The sequence below is a fragment of the Dendropsophus ebraccatus genome, chromosome 1 (assembly GCF_027789765.1).
Source record: "Dendropsophus ebraccatus isolate aDenEbr1 chromosome 1, aDenEbr1.pat, whole genome shotgun sequence".
Taxonomy (NCBI): domain Eukaryota; kingdom Metazoa; phylum Chordata; class Amphibia; order Anura; family Hylidae; genus Dendropsophus; species Dendropsophus ebraccatus.
Window position 1 is genome coordinate 83,203,554 of NC_091454.1, and position 15,451 is coordinate 83,219,004.

At 40.7% G+C, this 15,451-nt stretch overlaps 1 protein-coding gene across 3 annotated transcripts in view; it reads right to left on the minus strand.

Moving 5' to 3' along the window:
• CEP290 (centrosomal protein 290) overlaps positions 1-15,451 on the minus strand; it is a 175,895-nt gene that overhangs the window by 67,994 nt on the left and 92,450 nt on the right. For all 3 annotated transcript variants that reach the window (XM_069974121.1, XM_069974113.1, XM_069974129.1), the window contains exons 31-34: positions 13,846-14,010; positions 11,678-11,785; positions 11,471-11,605; positions 10,195-10,461 (exon numbers count right to left, since the gene is read on the minus strand). In XM_069974121.1, coding sequence (XP_069830222.1) covers positions 10,195-10,461; positions 11,471-11,605; positions 11,678-11,785; positions 13,846-14,010 — 675 coding nt within the window. The remainder of the gene's footprint in view (positions 1-10,194; positions 10,462-11,470; positions 11,606-11,677; positions 11,786-13,845; positions 14,011-15,451) is intronic.

Consider the following 15,451-nt stretch of genomic DNA (forward strand, 5'->3'; position numbering starts at 1 on the left):
ATGGAAGGTACATGTCTTATTGTTCTAATGGCTATCTTTACCAGTTTAAAACGTGAGTTGCAGCTGACAGAATCACTTCAATGTGTTGCCTAGGGCAAGCTGCACTAGTTAACAGTGTATGCAGAGCAGCTGTAATTTTCATAGTGTGTTAAGCCAGCTTGTATCCTGTATTATATTTTGAATATTTTCCAATGTTTTGGATGTTCTGTTTTAATGTATTATAAATTAACTAGTTTGATTTCTATAGGGTCTGTTTATAAAGAAAGATTATCTGACAGATAATCTGCCAAAGATTTGACTATAAACAGAGATCAGGTCATAAAGGAAAGCCTGAGATTTCTCCTCTTCTCAAATCCATTCCTGGCTTTGGCTTCAAATCTTTGGCAGATCTGTCAGCTAATCTTTTTTAAATACAGTGATTATTAAAAATAATAATAATATAAATAAATTATTATTAAATTATTTTAAAATAAAATGTGCTAAAATTTTCCAAAATAAAAATTGCTACATCTGTTCATAATTAAGAAAAGTATAAATAAAAAAGATGCATTAAATTACATTCCAATGTAAACTGACCACTATAACAATAAAAACTAATTACAGCCCTGTGAAGCAAAAACAAAATGATTTCCTTATGTGAATATACATAGGATGAGCAGCCAGTTTTCTCCAGAACCAGGCCAATAACTCCAGCACACCGGTCTAAACTGGCAGATCAGAGAAATAGCTTAGAGGGAACTTGTCACATTAAAAATGTATTCCAAACTGCAGGCATTATTTTATAGAGCAGGAGTAATGTTCAACTACCAGTGCAGGCCCTCTGCTTGCAGGGTAATATTAAATTGTATGCAGTAGTGTTCTCCTGGTATAGAGGGGTACTGCCAAGGATCTACCTATGGCTGGGCTAATAAAACATGCATTAAAGAAATAGAGGCGGGGAGCACCACATTTTTAAATAGAATCAATTTACAAACCTGTATAACTTTCTGGAGCCACTTGATCTGAAAAAAATAGACATGAGCGAACCTCGAACATGCTCAAGTCTATCCGAACCTGATCGTTCGGCATTTGATTAGCAGTGGCTGCTGAAGTTAGATAAAGCTCTAAGGTTGTCTGGAAAACATGGATACAGCCAATGACTATATCCATGTTTTCCACATAGTCTTAGGGCTTTATCCAACTTCAGCAGCCACCGCTAATCAAATTCCGAACGATCGGGTTCGGATGGACTCGAGCATGCTCAAGGTTCGCTCATCTCTAGAAAAAAATTTTGTTTTCACAAGTAACCCATGAAGCTTTATTTACATCACAATGGACATTTCTAACTTTTTATCCCACAGATGCTTGGATAAGGTTGCCAGGCCCAAACTTAAGAAATATTAATTTTGCTTTTTAGTTACTGGTTGGAATATGAATGTGTTACTGTTGGGCTGGGTTCACAGTACTTTTTTGCAATCCATTTTTTTGCAAAAAAAACTGATGAAAAACTGATGAAAAAAAAAAAACGGATGCAATTGTGTGCATCCATTTTGACCCGTTTTTCCATTGACTTTCATTATAAAAAAAAAAAAACAGCTCAAAACCGATCCATTTTTTTTAAACGGACACAAAAATGAGGTCAACCATGTTTTTGTGTACGCTAAAAATAAGGGATCCATTTTGATCCCTTTTTCTTATAATGGAAGTCAATGGAAAAATGGATCAAAACGGATGCACACAATTGCATCAGTTTTTTTCATCGGTTTTTCATCTGTTTTTTTTTTCTCTTCAAAAAACGGATTGCTAAAACGTCAGCCAATCGCGGCTGATGACGCGGCAGAGGGGGGCCGGCACGAGGGACGGTCAGAGTGGTTCAGCCGGCCTCCCGAAGATGACATCATTGTCACAAGATGGCGGACGGGGGTCGACACGAATCAGGTGAGTAAAGAGTACTACACTTCCATGTCTAGTGTGGGTGGGGGGGAACACGGGGAAGGGGGCCATTCACTAACATAACATACATTACAAAGTTGTATAACTTTGTAATGTGTGTTATTTAGTGAATAATTGTTTAGCAATTGGGTTCTGCAACATAGGCAATCTCAAGAGCACAATAGTCGGACAGTTATATTTCTTGTCTAGCCATGTCTCTCCTGATATACGAGATAGTGGATTTGAAACATCCCTTTAAGTACGCCTTATCAGTGTTCCATATTAAGAATTTATTAATTTAATAAATGTGTTAAATTAAATGAGTCGAGTTGATCAGGTATCCTATCATGCTCTCCTATAAGTGTGAGCCAAACTGGGTGCGTAAGTGGGAAGTGGAAGCACCAGATTCAGCTTGTCATGGAGAGTGATCAGAGATCTCTTGTTGTTACTGACACAAATCAATAAGAATAAAGCCGCATTTCCAAACACGCGAGAACAAGCAGCAGGTGAAAAACATGTCAGTTCTTTCAAGTTGGGGGATAATCGAATACAAAGGTCAATCCAAACCATCTGATCTTGTGGAGTGGGGTGAAGAAAACAAGGTAGTGGGCAAGATGGACGCCACTTTTCAGGCTAGAATGGCCCCAGTCATATAGCTGACTCACCATCTGTTTTAAAATGTAATTTCTAAACTGTGCATCCAAACTGTGCCGAGCTGTGAGATTTGGAAACATGGCTTGGCTTCCAGTTGACTGTCAATAGTAATGGGAGGTAGAGTGAGGGGGCATTATAGTCTTCAACACTTCAGGAGCTTGGGAAAGCCTCTTAGCCTCTTTTCTATGGAAGTACAGACAGATATATGAAAGGTACCATTTATTTCCTTGCTCTGACAGCTATCTACCAGTGCCAACAGTTTGGAACATGGATTACAGCTGAAAGATTCACTTCACAGTGAGTGACAGCTGCTTAGACCAAGCACACTAGCTAACAGTGTAAGTGGAGAAGCTGCAATTTTCATAGCACATTTAGCCAGCTTGTTTTCTGTATTATTTCTGGATACCTTTCAATCTCTTTGGCTTTCTGTCTTAATGTATTATGAATTAGCTATACTTTGTTTTTTCTATAGACAATGATCCTTTAAAAATAGATAGATAGATAGATAGATAGATAGATAGATAGATAGATAGATACACACATACACATATGGAAGTTGCATTTAATATGTTTTAAAGAAACTTGCTAGAATATCACCAAAAGAATATTTGCTACATCTCTTCATGATAAAGAAAAGTATCATTTAAAAGGTGCATTAAGTTACATTCCAATATAAACCAGTGTCAACGGACCATTATAACAATAAAAACTAACACATTACAGCCCAATATAGCAAAAACAAAAGAATTTCCTTATGTGAATACACATAGGATGTGAAGCCAGTTTTCTCCAGAGCCCCCATAGTGACTCCAGCATACCACCACACTGGTCAAAACTGGCAGAGAAATAGCTTAGAGGGAACTTGTCACATTGAAATTGTATTCCAAACTGCGGGCATTTTAATATGGAGCAGGAACAGCTAAATAGATTGATATACAGAAGTCCCTTAACATACAAAGACCTATGAAAGGTCACCGTCAGTTGAATACAACATCACTTTATGATGCTAATATGTTCTGCAGCTCACTATGTTGGGTGCCATTGAACTAAACAGCCACGGAGCTGCTGTGCTGTTTTCTGGGATTAAGCTTCCTAACCCTTTGAGGACCAAGCTTAAAATGGACAGCGCCAATTTTATTTTTTGCGTTTTTGTTTTTTCCTCCTCCCCTTCTAAGAACAGGTGTACTTTGTAATAACGCCTTTCATTCTAGCATAACATGAATGATGGATCCCTAAAAACATATTTTATGAAGATCTAAATTGGTGAAATTGGAAAATAGAATTCAATATGGAAACTTTTGGGGGGGGGGGGGGTTCCTGTGTCTACGTAATGCACTATGCAGTTTAAGCGACATGATACCATTATTTAGACAATAGAAATGGAATGTATAGGTCCTCCGCGTTTAGGAGCCTTCTTGGCCCCTTTTTCAACAGCAAAATGGAGTATGGTTTTGGCTGTTGAAAAAGCAGCCAAAACCATACTCCATTTTGCTGTTAAAAAAGGGGCCAAGAAGGCTCCGAAACGCGTCCAGATGGAATAATACGTCTATGATCCACTTATTGATACTCAACTCCACAAAAAAACGCTACATACTTTGAAAACAAGAAATTTTAAATTCAGCGCTATTTCAACACGTGGTCCCGCGGGCAACAACAGCTACCACGCATGCGCGTGGCCACAAACCCGCCTAACACTGAGTGGACCTCAGCACCAAAGCGCCTGTCATCATCCCTGCCGGAGTGAGCCATACGCGGCAACCATCCCTGCCTGTGTTCACGGTCCAGCGCTACAGACCTGAGACTGCACGCTATACGGGGGAGCGGTGAGCGGTGTATTTACACCATTGAACTTATATATTATTATCAATACCAAATAGTGGATCAATAGACATTAATTGACTATCTAAAGCGCCGCACTTGTTACACTGCAGTGCTGAAAGCGCTACTTCGGCTGTTTACAGCAGAGATCGCTACAGGGTATCATGCAAAACACACTGCATGAGCGATCCACATAACAGCCAACTGAGAACACTAATAATCTCAACACGTTTGCCAATCTAGTGCATAACGCTAGTTAATCTATGTATACCAATAACTTTATGATTATATGATGATTATTGCACAAAATATTTGATTATTTTCGAATTGTGGTTTTATTTTATTTTTTATCCATATATCTTTTATCTATTTTTTCATTTTTTCCTTTTCATTTTTTATTTACATATTTTTTTCACTTTCTGCTTTTGCATTTTTTCATTTTTTATTTTTCCACTACGTATGTGGATCTTTAGATGCATCTATAATTTTAACTATATTTCCTAAATATTGATTGTACGTATTTACTATTTATACTAAATCTTTTTAAATCTCATCCTTGTACATTTCTAACTCGAGGACCTATACATTCCCTTTCTATTGTCTACTTACTAATTCCTTGGGGTATAGGAATATTCTAGGCTCACCTCGTTAGATCTGTAAACCAAGCAGTTGAACTCACACTCCTCCTTTTTATTCCTTAACTATGATACCATTATTCTATAGGTCAGTTTGAACACAACCATATGAAGGTTTACACAGATTTTCTAATGTTTTATTTATTTATTTTTTTATGAAATCCTTTTTTCTGCAATTAATTATTAATAAAATGGCCCTATTGTGACTCCTATAACCATTTTACTTTTTTACCTAGAGGGCTATATGGGCCATAATTTTTTGCGCTATGATCTCTAGTTTTTATTAATACCATATTTATGTAGATCGGACATTGTGATCTTCAATTTTTTTTTATATACGCCGTCCAACCTACAGGGTGATTGTTTTATTTTATCCTCTTAGGGACCAAGCCTATTTGAGCCTTAATGACCCGGCTCATTTTTCAAAATCTGACCTCTCTCACTTTATGCCCTTATGGCTCAGTGATGCTTTAACATATGCTAGCGATTCTGAGATAGTTTTTTCGTAACATATGGTACTTTATGTTAGTGGCAAAATTTGGTCAATGTCTTGTGTGGTTTTTGTGAAAAACATCAAAATATCATGAAAAATTTGAAATTTGCACTTTACAAACTTTGAAATTCTTTGCTTCTAAAAAAAGAAAGTCACATGACAAAAATTAGTTCGTAAGTCACATTATCAATATGTCCTCTTTATTCTGGCTTCATTTCGTAAACATACTTCACTTTTTTAGGGTGTTACGGGGCTTACAAATGTATCAGCAAATTATCAAATTTTCATGAAATTTCCAAAACTGATTTTTTTTAGGGACCAGTTCTTTTTTTAAGTTGATTTAGGAGGCTTGTATACTGGAAACCCCCATAAGTGACCCCATTTTGGAAACTAGACACCTTAAAGAATTAATCTAGGGGTATAATGAGCATTTTAACCCTACAGGGGCTGGAGGAAAGTATTCACAATTAGGCCAGAAAAAATGGAAAATAGAAATTTTCCAATAATATATTTGTTAAGATTAAAGTATCTCATTTTCATAATAAGCATGAGAGAAAATGCACCCCAAGTTTTGTAACGCAGGTTCTCCTAAGTAAAACGGTACCCCATATGTGGGCATAAACCACTGTATGGGCACACAGCAGGCCTCAGAAGGAAGGGAGCGCCAATTAGCATTTTCAGTGCAGATTTTTCTGAAGAAGTTTCTGAGCGCCAGGTGCCTTTGTAGTGCCCCTGTAGTGTCAGCAGAATAACCCCCCCCCCCCCCCAAAAGTCACCCTATTTTGGAAAGTACAACCCTCAAAGAATACATCTTGGGGTGTGTTGACCATTTTGACCCCACAGGTATTAGAGGAAAGTATTCAAAAGAAGACAATAAAAATGAAAAAAAAAATATAATTTTTCCAATATTATGTTTGTTTAGTTTGAAATTTCTCAATTTCACGAGAAACAGGGGAGAAAACTCACACCAATATATGTAACGCAGGTTCTCCTGAGTAAAACGGTACCCCATACGTGGGCATAAACTACTGTATGGGCAGACAGCAGGGCTCAAAACGGAAGGGAGCGCCAATTGGCATTTTCAGTGCGTGATTTTTCTGAAGAAGTTTCTGAGCGCCAGGTGCGTTTGCAGAGCCCCTGTAGTGTCTGCAGAATAGAACCCCCCAAAAGTCACCCCATTTAGGAAAGTGCACCCCTCAAAGAATTTATCTTGGGGTGTGGTGAGCATTTTGACCCCACAGGTATTGGAGGAAAGTATTCAAAACTAGACCGTAAAAAAAGAAAAAAATTGAATTTTTCCAATAACATGTTTGTTTAGTTTGAAATTTTTCAATTTCACTAGGAACAGGGGAGAAAAAGAACCCCAACATTTGTAACGGAGCTTCTCCTGAGTATAATGATACCCCATATGTGGGCATAAACCACTGTATGGGCACACAGCAGAGCTCAGAAGAGAAGGAGTGTAATTTTAGTTACAGGCAATATGTGGGTGTTTACTGGTTATCTGGGGTGGTAATGGACAATCTCGGGGTGTTTACTGGCTATCTGAGGTTGCGACAGGCATTCTGGTGTGGTTATGGGCAATCTGGGGTGGTTACGAGCAGTCTGTGCCAATCTGGGTTGGTTACGGGCAATCTGGGGGTGTTTACTGGCTATATGGGTTGGTTACGGGCAATCTGGGGGTGTTTACTGGCTATATGGGGTGGTTACGGGCAATCTGGGGGTGTTTACTGGCTATCTGGGGGTGTTCACTGGCTATATGGGGTGGCGACGGGCAATCTGGGGTGGAAACGGGCAATCTGGGGTGGTTGGGAGCAATCTGGGATGGTTACAGGCAATTTGGGGTAGCTACGGGCAGTCTGTGGCAATCTGTGGTGGTTACGGGCTGTCTGGGATGGTTACGGACTGTCTGGGATGGCTACGGGCTATCTGGGGGGGGGTTACAGGCAATCTGGGGAGGTGACGAGCAATCTGGGGTGGTTACAGGCAATCTGGGGAGGTGATAGGCAATCTGGGGTGGTTACAGGTAATTTGGGGAGGTGATGGGCAATCTGGGGTGGTTACCGGTAATCTGGGGTGGTTACAGGTAATCCGGGGCACTTGACTTTGGTGACAGGGGTAAAAAAGTGCCGGCACCATTTGGAACAAGCGATCAGGGGTATATAGTTTATACCGCTAACTGCTTGTACTGGGACCACACTGGGTGGTCCCCGATCATTGCACCATGCTCTCCGCCACCTCCGGTGGTGGAGAGAATGGAGCTTTGATCATTTTTAGGAATCCATCACAGTGAACAGAGTCTGTTCACAGTGATGGCCGCGGCCATCTTGGATCAGATGGCTGCCCAGGGAGGGGAGGGTCAGTGACCAGGTCACTAGGGTTAATTCTGGGGACGGGGGGGGGGGGGGGGGGCACGTTCAGCAGCGCTGGCAATGTCCGTTACCGGTGGCCGCCGTTATACTGGTAATAGCGGCGATCGCCGGTGAGGGGACTGGCCGGGACTGAGCCCACACTCTGCCCCAACCCCTAAGCTACCTCCGATAGCTGAGAGGAGGGGGCTGCAGGCATTACCGGCACTGTTGCACTATTCTGCACCATCGCCATAAAGAGCTGATGGCAGCAGTATAGAGACCATTTGTGATCGCCGTAAAAATCCGTATCGGCGGTCACTAACAACATAATACATGTATTCTCTGGGTCACTACGGTTACGGCAATACTACATTTGTATAGGTTTTTTTTAACTATTACCACTTTGGCGCAATAGAAACTATCTTCCTAGCGAAAACCCACAAAAACTGTCGCCACATTGCAAGATCCATAGCGTTCTTATCTTTTGTGCCACAGAGCTGGTTTTAAGCTCATTTTTTTTGGGAAGATCTGTAGTTTTTATTGATACCAAGTCTTATATGTATATGACTTTTTGATCTCTTTTATGACGTATTTTCTAAAGTGGATTGATAAAAAAAAAAAAAAAAATACCAGAATAGCTGCATTTTAACAGCGTGTCGTGCAGTATGATTATTGATATAGTTTTATAGATTGGGTTGTTACGGACTTAACAATACCAAATATGTATAGGATTTGTGTTTTTGATCACTTTCATGTAATGTTTTATAGTGTATGGGGAATGTAATGCATTTTTATTATTGGGGGGCTGGGGGGGGCTGTGTTATGTTTAGTGCACATTTTTTTCACTTTTTTTTTTACTTTTACACTAGTGTACATTACTGTACACTAGTGTAAAATACTTTGATCACTGATACAATACATTGCAGTACCTGATGTTCGGCAATGTATTGTATCATGCCTCATGCTGCAGGATATAGCCACGGCCACCCCTGTCAGCATGAGGCATCTCCATAGTGACCCCGGGGCCTTCATTAGGACTACGGGATCACCATGGAGACATCAGAGGACCGGACGGCGCCGCGGGTCATCACGATCACGTAAGTGATCCACGGCGCCGACAGGAACCAGTTAAATGCCTCTGTCATGGTTTGACAGCGGCATTTAACGGGTTAAACTGCTCGGAGACGTTGAAAGGTGTATGCATCGGAATAAAGCCCATTAGTGACCGCCGTTAAAATACATTTTAACAGCGGTCACTAAGGGGTTAATAGATCTGAAAATTACGCATGCTACGGTATATAATAAATGTTTATTTATGTTTTTTTTTCCCCCAACACATTTTAAGTCCCCTCGAAAGATTGCATACACTGATCATTGCTATGCCATAGGCATTGCATTGATCTGTGTAATAAGCGCTCTGCTCATTGAGTCTGCCTGTGGCTGCACAGAGGAAGGTAAGAGACCTCCGGCGGTCCGGCAGGGTGATTGGGGCCCCTGCGGTCACACAGCGTTTAAGGGGTTAATGACAGGCTGCAGCGCAATTGGTGCAAATACACATAGCCATAATCGCGCATGGCTACGTGTATTTGCATATCACCAGCCGCCGGCTGCGCCCCGCTAAGTGCATACATTACCTGTCCATGCTGCAGGGCTCCTCTTGCGCTCTGCCTCTCACCAGGTACCGTGCGCTCCAGCTTTAGAGCTCAGTGGCCAGTGATTGGCTGAGCGGCCTGTCAACTGAGACAGGCCGCTCTGAAGCTGGAGCGCACAGGGAGAAGCAGAGCACAAGAGGAGCCCGGGCAGGTAACGTATAGTTTAAGCGAGGGCTGCAAGGACATCGGTAACAATGTCCATGCAGCCCTTGTTAAATGATTATTGGGCAGTGTAATAGCAGATCGCCGCTTGTTTACAGTTATTATTGGGCCCCCACCGGTCCGTGTAATACTACCCTTAGCTTGTTCAGACATGTGAACATCACCACAGCCAGCCACAAACTAGGAAGGCCAGCACCAATATGTATGGCTGAGCTGTTGCAAAAAGTCAACAACATAAAGTAAGCACTAGACAACGTGCTGGTTTTCCAAGACCACCCTGCCTGCGCCGTGCTCATTAGTAGCTTCAGAGAACACATGTCCAGGAGCCAGTGTGGCTCCTATCTCTCCTTTGATGCCTGCAGGGTAATCTCTCAATGTATACAGTAGTGTTTCCCTGGTATAAAAATGCACTGCCCAGGATCTGCCTATGGCTGGGGTAATAAAACGTGAATGTAAGAGACATAGGATATGATTGGTGCTGCAGATGAATGAAGGAAAGTTATTTATTTTTAGCATACCTCTCTTGCTTTAGCCAGGAGATGCTGGTATTTTTTCAGAACCTCTTCTTTTTGGTCAAGTCGAGCTTGCATATTTTCAATAGTCTGATGAGCAACTTTTAAAGATTGTCGCAACTCTGAATCTTCTTCTTTTTGGTTAAACTCAGACATTAGCTTTTCTCTATCAACAACAGCAGGTAATCGGAGTCTCAATTCATTAATCACTTTATCTCTGCTCAAAACATTTTGCTCAGCCGTCCAGAGTAGCGCATCTTTCTCTTTAACTTTCTATGGAAAACATTACACACATTGTATCAGTAATCTGTAATTTCTTTTCCACTGCCATAAAAAGGGATACTGAAGACATATACATTTTTTTTTGTGGTGTGTGTGTGTATTATATATATAACCATCCGGTTTAGTGATCGTTGCTATGCTTCCTACTTCTGAGACAAATTAATCTCTGCAGACACACTCTTTCATTGCTGACTGAGGTGGAACACCGCTGTGCGCAGTAATAAGCTAAGTGGACTGTCACTGCAGAGGGGAGAAAGGATATGCAAGAATAGCTCACACACACCTCTTGAGCATATCCTTTCTTTCCAGAATTCTCAAAGGAGCAGTAATGGTCTAAGTCTCCATAAGTCTTTATAACAAACTTTCCTTAAGGAAAGTTAGTACCCCTTTGGCCCACGTCAATAGACCTCTCACTAGCCAGCCAACACCCTGCTCTGCACTGAAGAGGGGCATCAATCCTTTAACAGCAGCTATCTGCAGATGGAAAATCCTTCCTTTAGGCGAGATTGTTTGGCTTAGCATAAAATCCCCAGTCAATGTTCTAAGACTCCTAGATTGAGTGAGACTTGACTTGAAGGGACATCACTTTGCTCAGGAGGTGTGAGTTATTTTGCATATCTTTTCTTCCCAGAATTCTCAGTGGAGCAGCAATGGTCTGTAAGTCTCCATACGTCTTTACGACAAACTCTCCTTAATGAGAGTTAGTACCCCTTTGACCCACCACAGAGGGGAGTCGGAACGATTCTGTTACAGGCATTCCACATCCGTGTTCCGTACAGCCTTACTCCTGATGCCTTTTGTGATCCTGGGATACAGCTGGGGGCAATTCAGTGCACAGCAGCATGCATGTATAAACGTCCGCTTGCCTCTCCAGGCTGTATCAGCCCTGCGATCAGTGACTTTTCACATGTCTAAGAACATGTCAAAAGTTACTGCAAATGATAGTAACGTTTTAAATATAAATTATGAAGATGTGTAAAATATGAATGCTTCTACTCACCTCTTCCAGGGTCTTACATATAGTTTTAGTTTCCAGGATTGTCCGTACATGTTCTTTTATTTTGCGCAGTGCAATGTCAAGTTGCTGAGGTAGCGGTAGAGTGGAGTCCGGCACCTCACCTGTGGCCTCTTCAAACTAGGACATAAAATATTTTCAATTAGGCGGCAAAATATTACATAAAAGCCCATTACAAGTCTGTGAATGTACCTTCCGAGCAGTGCTGAGCACTTCATGTTGTTGCTGCTCATACATATCTAGCTGGCGCTCCAGTTCAACTTCTCTCTGATCCCAGGACATCTGACGTTCCTCATGAAACTTTAAACAGACATATGTGATAAACTTAAATTATGACAAACAACATATGTTTGACTATCAAGTTGTCAAATTACTATGTTTTGTTCCCATTGCTAGTTAGTCTTAATTTTCATTAATTTGAATAACATGTCAATGCAGTCAGTCTTTGATGTGTCCATGTACCTCTTGGTAGCCTACCAAATTTATCTTATATACCATGTAACTTCACAGAACTAGGAAAAACTTTCACCTCCTGTTTGGCACTGTGGTTTTAGTGGCATCAGACACTAGTATTTGGCTGTGACTTTCTACATGGTTTTTGGCAACTGCATTGGGTCATGGTTTAGGCCACATATGGGGAGTGCAATGTGGAGATGCAATATAGAATTAATTTCCTTATTTAACACTTTCACTGTCAAGGATGTATGCGATAGGCTAACATTTGCCACATGTAGAGCTTAGATGTAGGTCATACTGTAAATTGTAGATGCACTCTGTTGCATGTTGGTACATTTGACAGACCAGTTGGTTATAAGCACTGAATAGCATAGTAAACAACATACAAAATGGTGCACTTAATTGGGTACTAAATGTTGATACCTAATAAAAAATGGCATCAGGATTAGTGCTGTTAAATAATACTATGTTCACATCAGAAAACTGCAGTAACTCCGAGTTATACACTGGAAATACATAGTATACGCAGCAAAACAGTATTCTGTTACATACCCACAATGGACCACTAATTTATAGAATGCAGCCTACTAGTGACTAAGTTCAGTCTATTTTCTGTATGCATTTATTTATTCTTTTGCAGGAATACAAAAAGACTTTTGGAATAAACGGTCCCTTGGCCACTTTCTGGCAATATCCTGACGTGTAGCTGTGATTAGTGCGGCTTTTTCATGTGAACATGGCCTGTGGAATGTCACTCAAACTACAATGAACTGCTGCCTTTGGCATACTCTTACTAAAAAGCTTGTGGCTCAATAAATTAAGAGAAGCCACTTTAAAGCATACAGAACCTGCCAGCTGCACACACAGAATAACAAATCTAAAACATACAGTGACATTGTGTAATGTAGATATGCAGCTTCTTGTAGACTAGTCATCTGCCACATATTAACTAAGGCTACTTATTTCTGTGGAGAAGTAACAATTGTAGACTAAAAACTAATAACACACAACTAACAGCTACACACAAAATATAACACAAATATGTTTGTAGTATGTTTTTTCGCAATTTATGACTGATCACTATGTATTTGTACACCATTTTCTAATGTCACTTAATAAAGTAAAAAAGAAAACATAACAGATCTAGTATATATATCTGGTATAACTTGTTAAACATGCAGAAACATCTAACCTGCAAAAATGTCTCGATCCAACATGCCAGATTCTTCCCTCCTTTGACATCATCTAACGATAAGTGTTGGAAGACTACCATATACCTCAGCTGACTTGAGTGTATAGGCACCTTTATAAGGGGTATTCCCATCTCACCTAATATAGTTAGACTTTGTAGGGCTTGACAAGTTAAATATTTTTGCAAATGCATTCATTGAGCAAACGTGCCTCCTCCAACTGATATGACTACTCTTTTCCTCCCCTTATTGACAGCTAGTTGTCTAAGTTATCGACCACCGCTCTGCTCTAAAAGCATTGGTCTACCCATTGTATATATTAAGAAATATTATACAGTATATACCTAAATCCATACCCCCATGCCTACACTGGATTTATTGAGAGGTGCTCTTTGGCGTTTCCTCTGCTACATTGCTCCTATTTAGCTATATGAGGTGACATTACTGAGCTGTCTCTTCCTCCTCCTACTTCATTCTGCAGCCGCTGTTGCATGCTTGTTCAATGTGAAAGTATATTTAGAGCTTGTGTGAGAATATAGAGAGCAGTTGTAGGTCTAATCACCCTTGTGTCTAATAAGGCCATGTTGGCCATTTGGTACCTTTGCCCTTTGACGATTTAGTGAAGATAAGTCTATGCTGTCATAGGCACACGTAGCACATCTGAACTCTACCCATCTTCATCCTCCCAATTTCCCAGAATCCTGTAATACTAACTCTGCGTTGCTGTAGAAGCTCTTCCTCCAGATTATTGATTGTGTGTTCCTGTTCAGAGATGATGTTACTCAAATACTTAATCTCTTCCTTCTTCTGGTTTAACTCACGGGCCAATTTCATGTCCTGGAGACGCATTTCTTCCATCTTCTGATGCCACTCTGTTACCTACAAATAGTTAGTTTAGACTATTTTATTTCATTTTCTGAGTTCCTAAAGGATAAACTTTTAGATGAGCTAAGCTAGTTGTAGAATAAAAGGAACACAACTCATAAATCAAAGTGACAGTACAGACTGATAAGTGCAAGCATCATGGTGTAGAAATTATGCAGTGAGCTCTTGTGGGGAATGTAGACAAACATTCAGGGCAATAGTGCTTTTTTTAACTATTGTGAAGGAAGAGAATACAGTAATTAATAAAACTAGAAACAGGCATTGTGCATAAAAACTTGAGCATAATTATGACTAGAGATGAGCGAACCTCGAGCATGCTCGAGTCGATCCGATCCTGAACTTTCGGCATTTGATTAGCGGTGGCTGCTGAACTTGGATAAAGCCCTAAGGCTATGTGGAAAACATGGATATAGTCATTGGCTGTATCCATGTTTTCCAGATTTATCCAAGTTCAGCAGCCACCACTAATCAAATGCCGAACGTTCAGGTTCGGATCGACTCGAACCCGGTTTGCTCATCTCTATTTATGACCCATGATGTTTTAAAACTAGGCCGCTATGTGTGACAATAATAGGGGTAATATATCTATCTATCTATCTATCTATCTATCTATCAAAAATATTTACAGTGAAACCTCCCGAGAAGACCACTTCTTTAAGAAGACCACCCTCCTTTCAGACACATTTTCTTTGTGACAAATTTTTTTAACAATAGTTTCCTATGGACAATGCCTCTCTTTGAGAAGACCACCCCCAGATCCGACAACATACCACCCCCATAAAAAAGACCAGAAGCAGGACTGACATGTTAAAATTGCTTCCTGACAGCACTGACAGGCCCATGCTGAAGGAGGAGGAAGCACGCGAGCAGAACGTGAGAGGGTAAAGGGCGGAAGGAAGAGGAGTGGCTGAGCTGGGAGGAGGAAGGTGAGCCATGAACCAGTGTCCAGGAACAGCACCCACAGTGGAGCCGTGCGAGGACCAGTTCCAGCAGCCTCTGGGACCCCCCAGACTGACCCCCTCCTTTTCTAGTAATTAGTGTAGAAGCTGTCAGTGATAGCCAAGGGCTCCGCAACTGTCAGCACTGGAGCCATGCTCTGGTGCTGACAGTTAATTCTATAAATGCTGCAGTCAGCACAACACACATATTGCTATATAGTTTGGCTGATGATGTGGCTTTGAGACATCCCTTACTCAGTGAGCCTACTCTACGTGGCATATTTGTCTGAGATATTCATACTATACAGGGGAGCAGGAGAAACACTCATATTCGATGATCTGTAAAAGAGTTAATATACAGTCTACATAGTGTATATTTTATTACCAGGTTTCAATTTACAAGGAACAAGAAGATCCTTAACATGATGTATATTTCTAGGAATGTCACCTGCATTCGATTAAGCTTTTATTGTAGAGATTCTGTAGAACTAATAGGT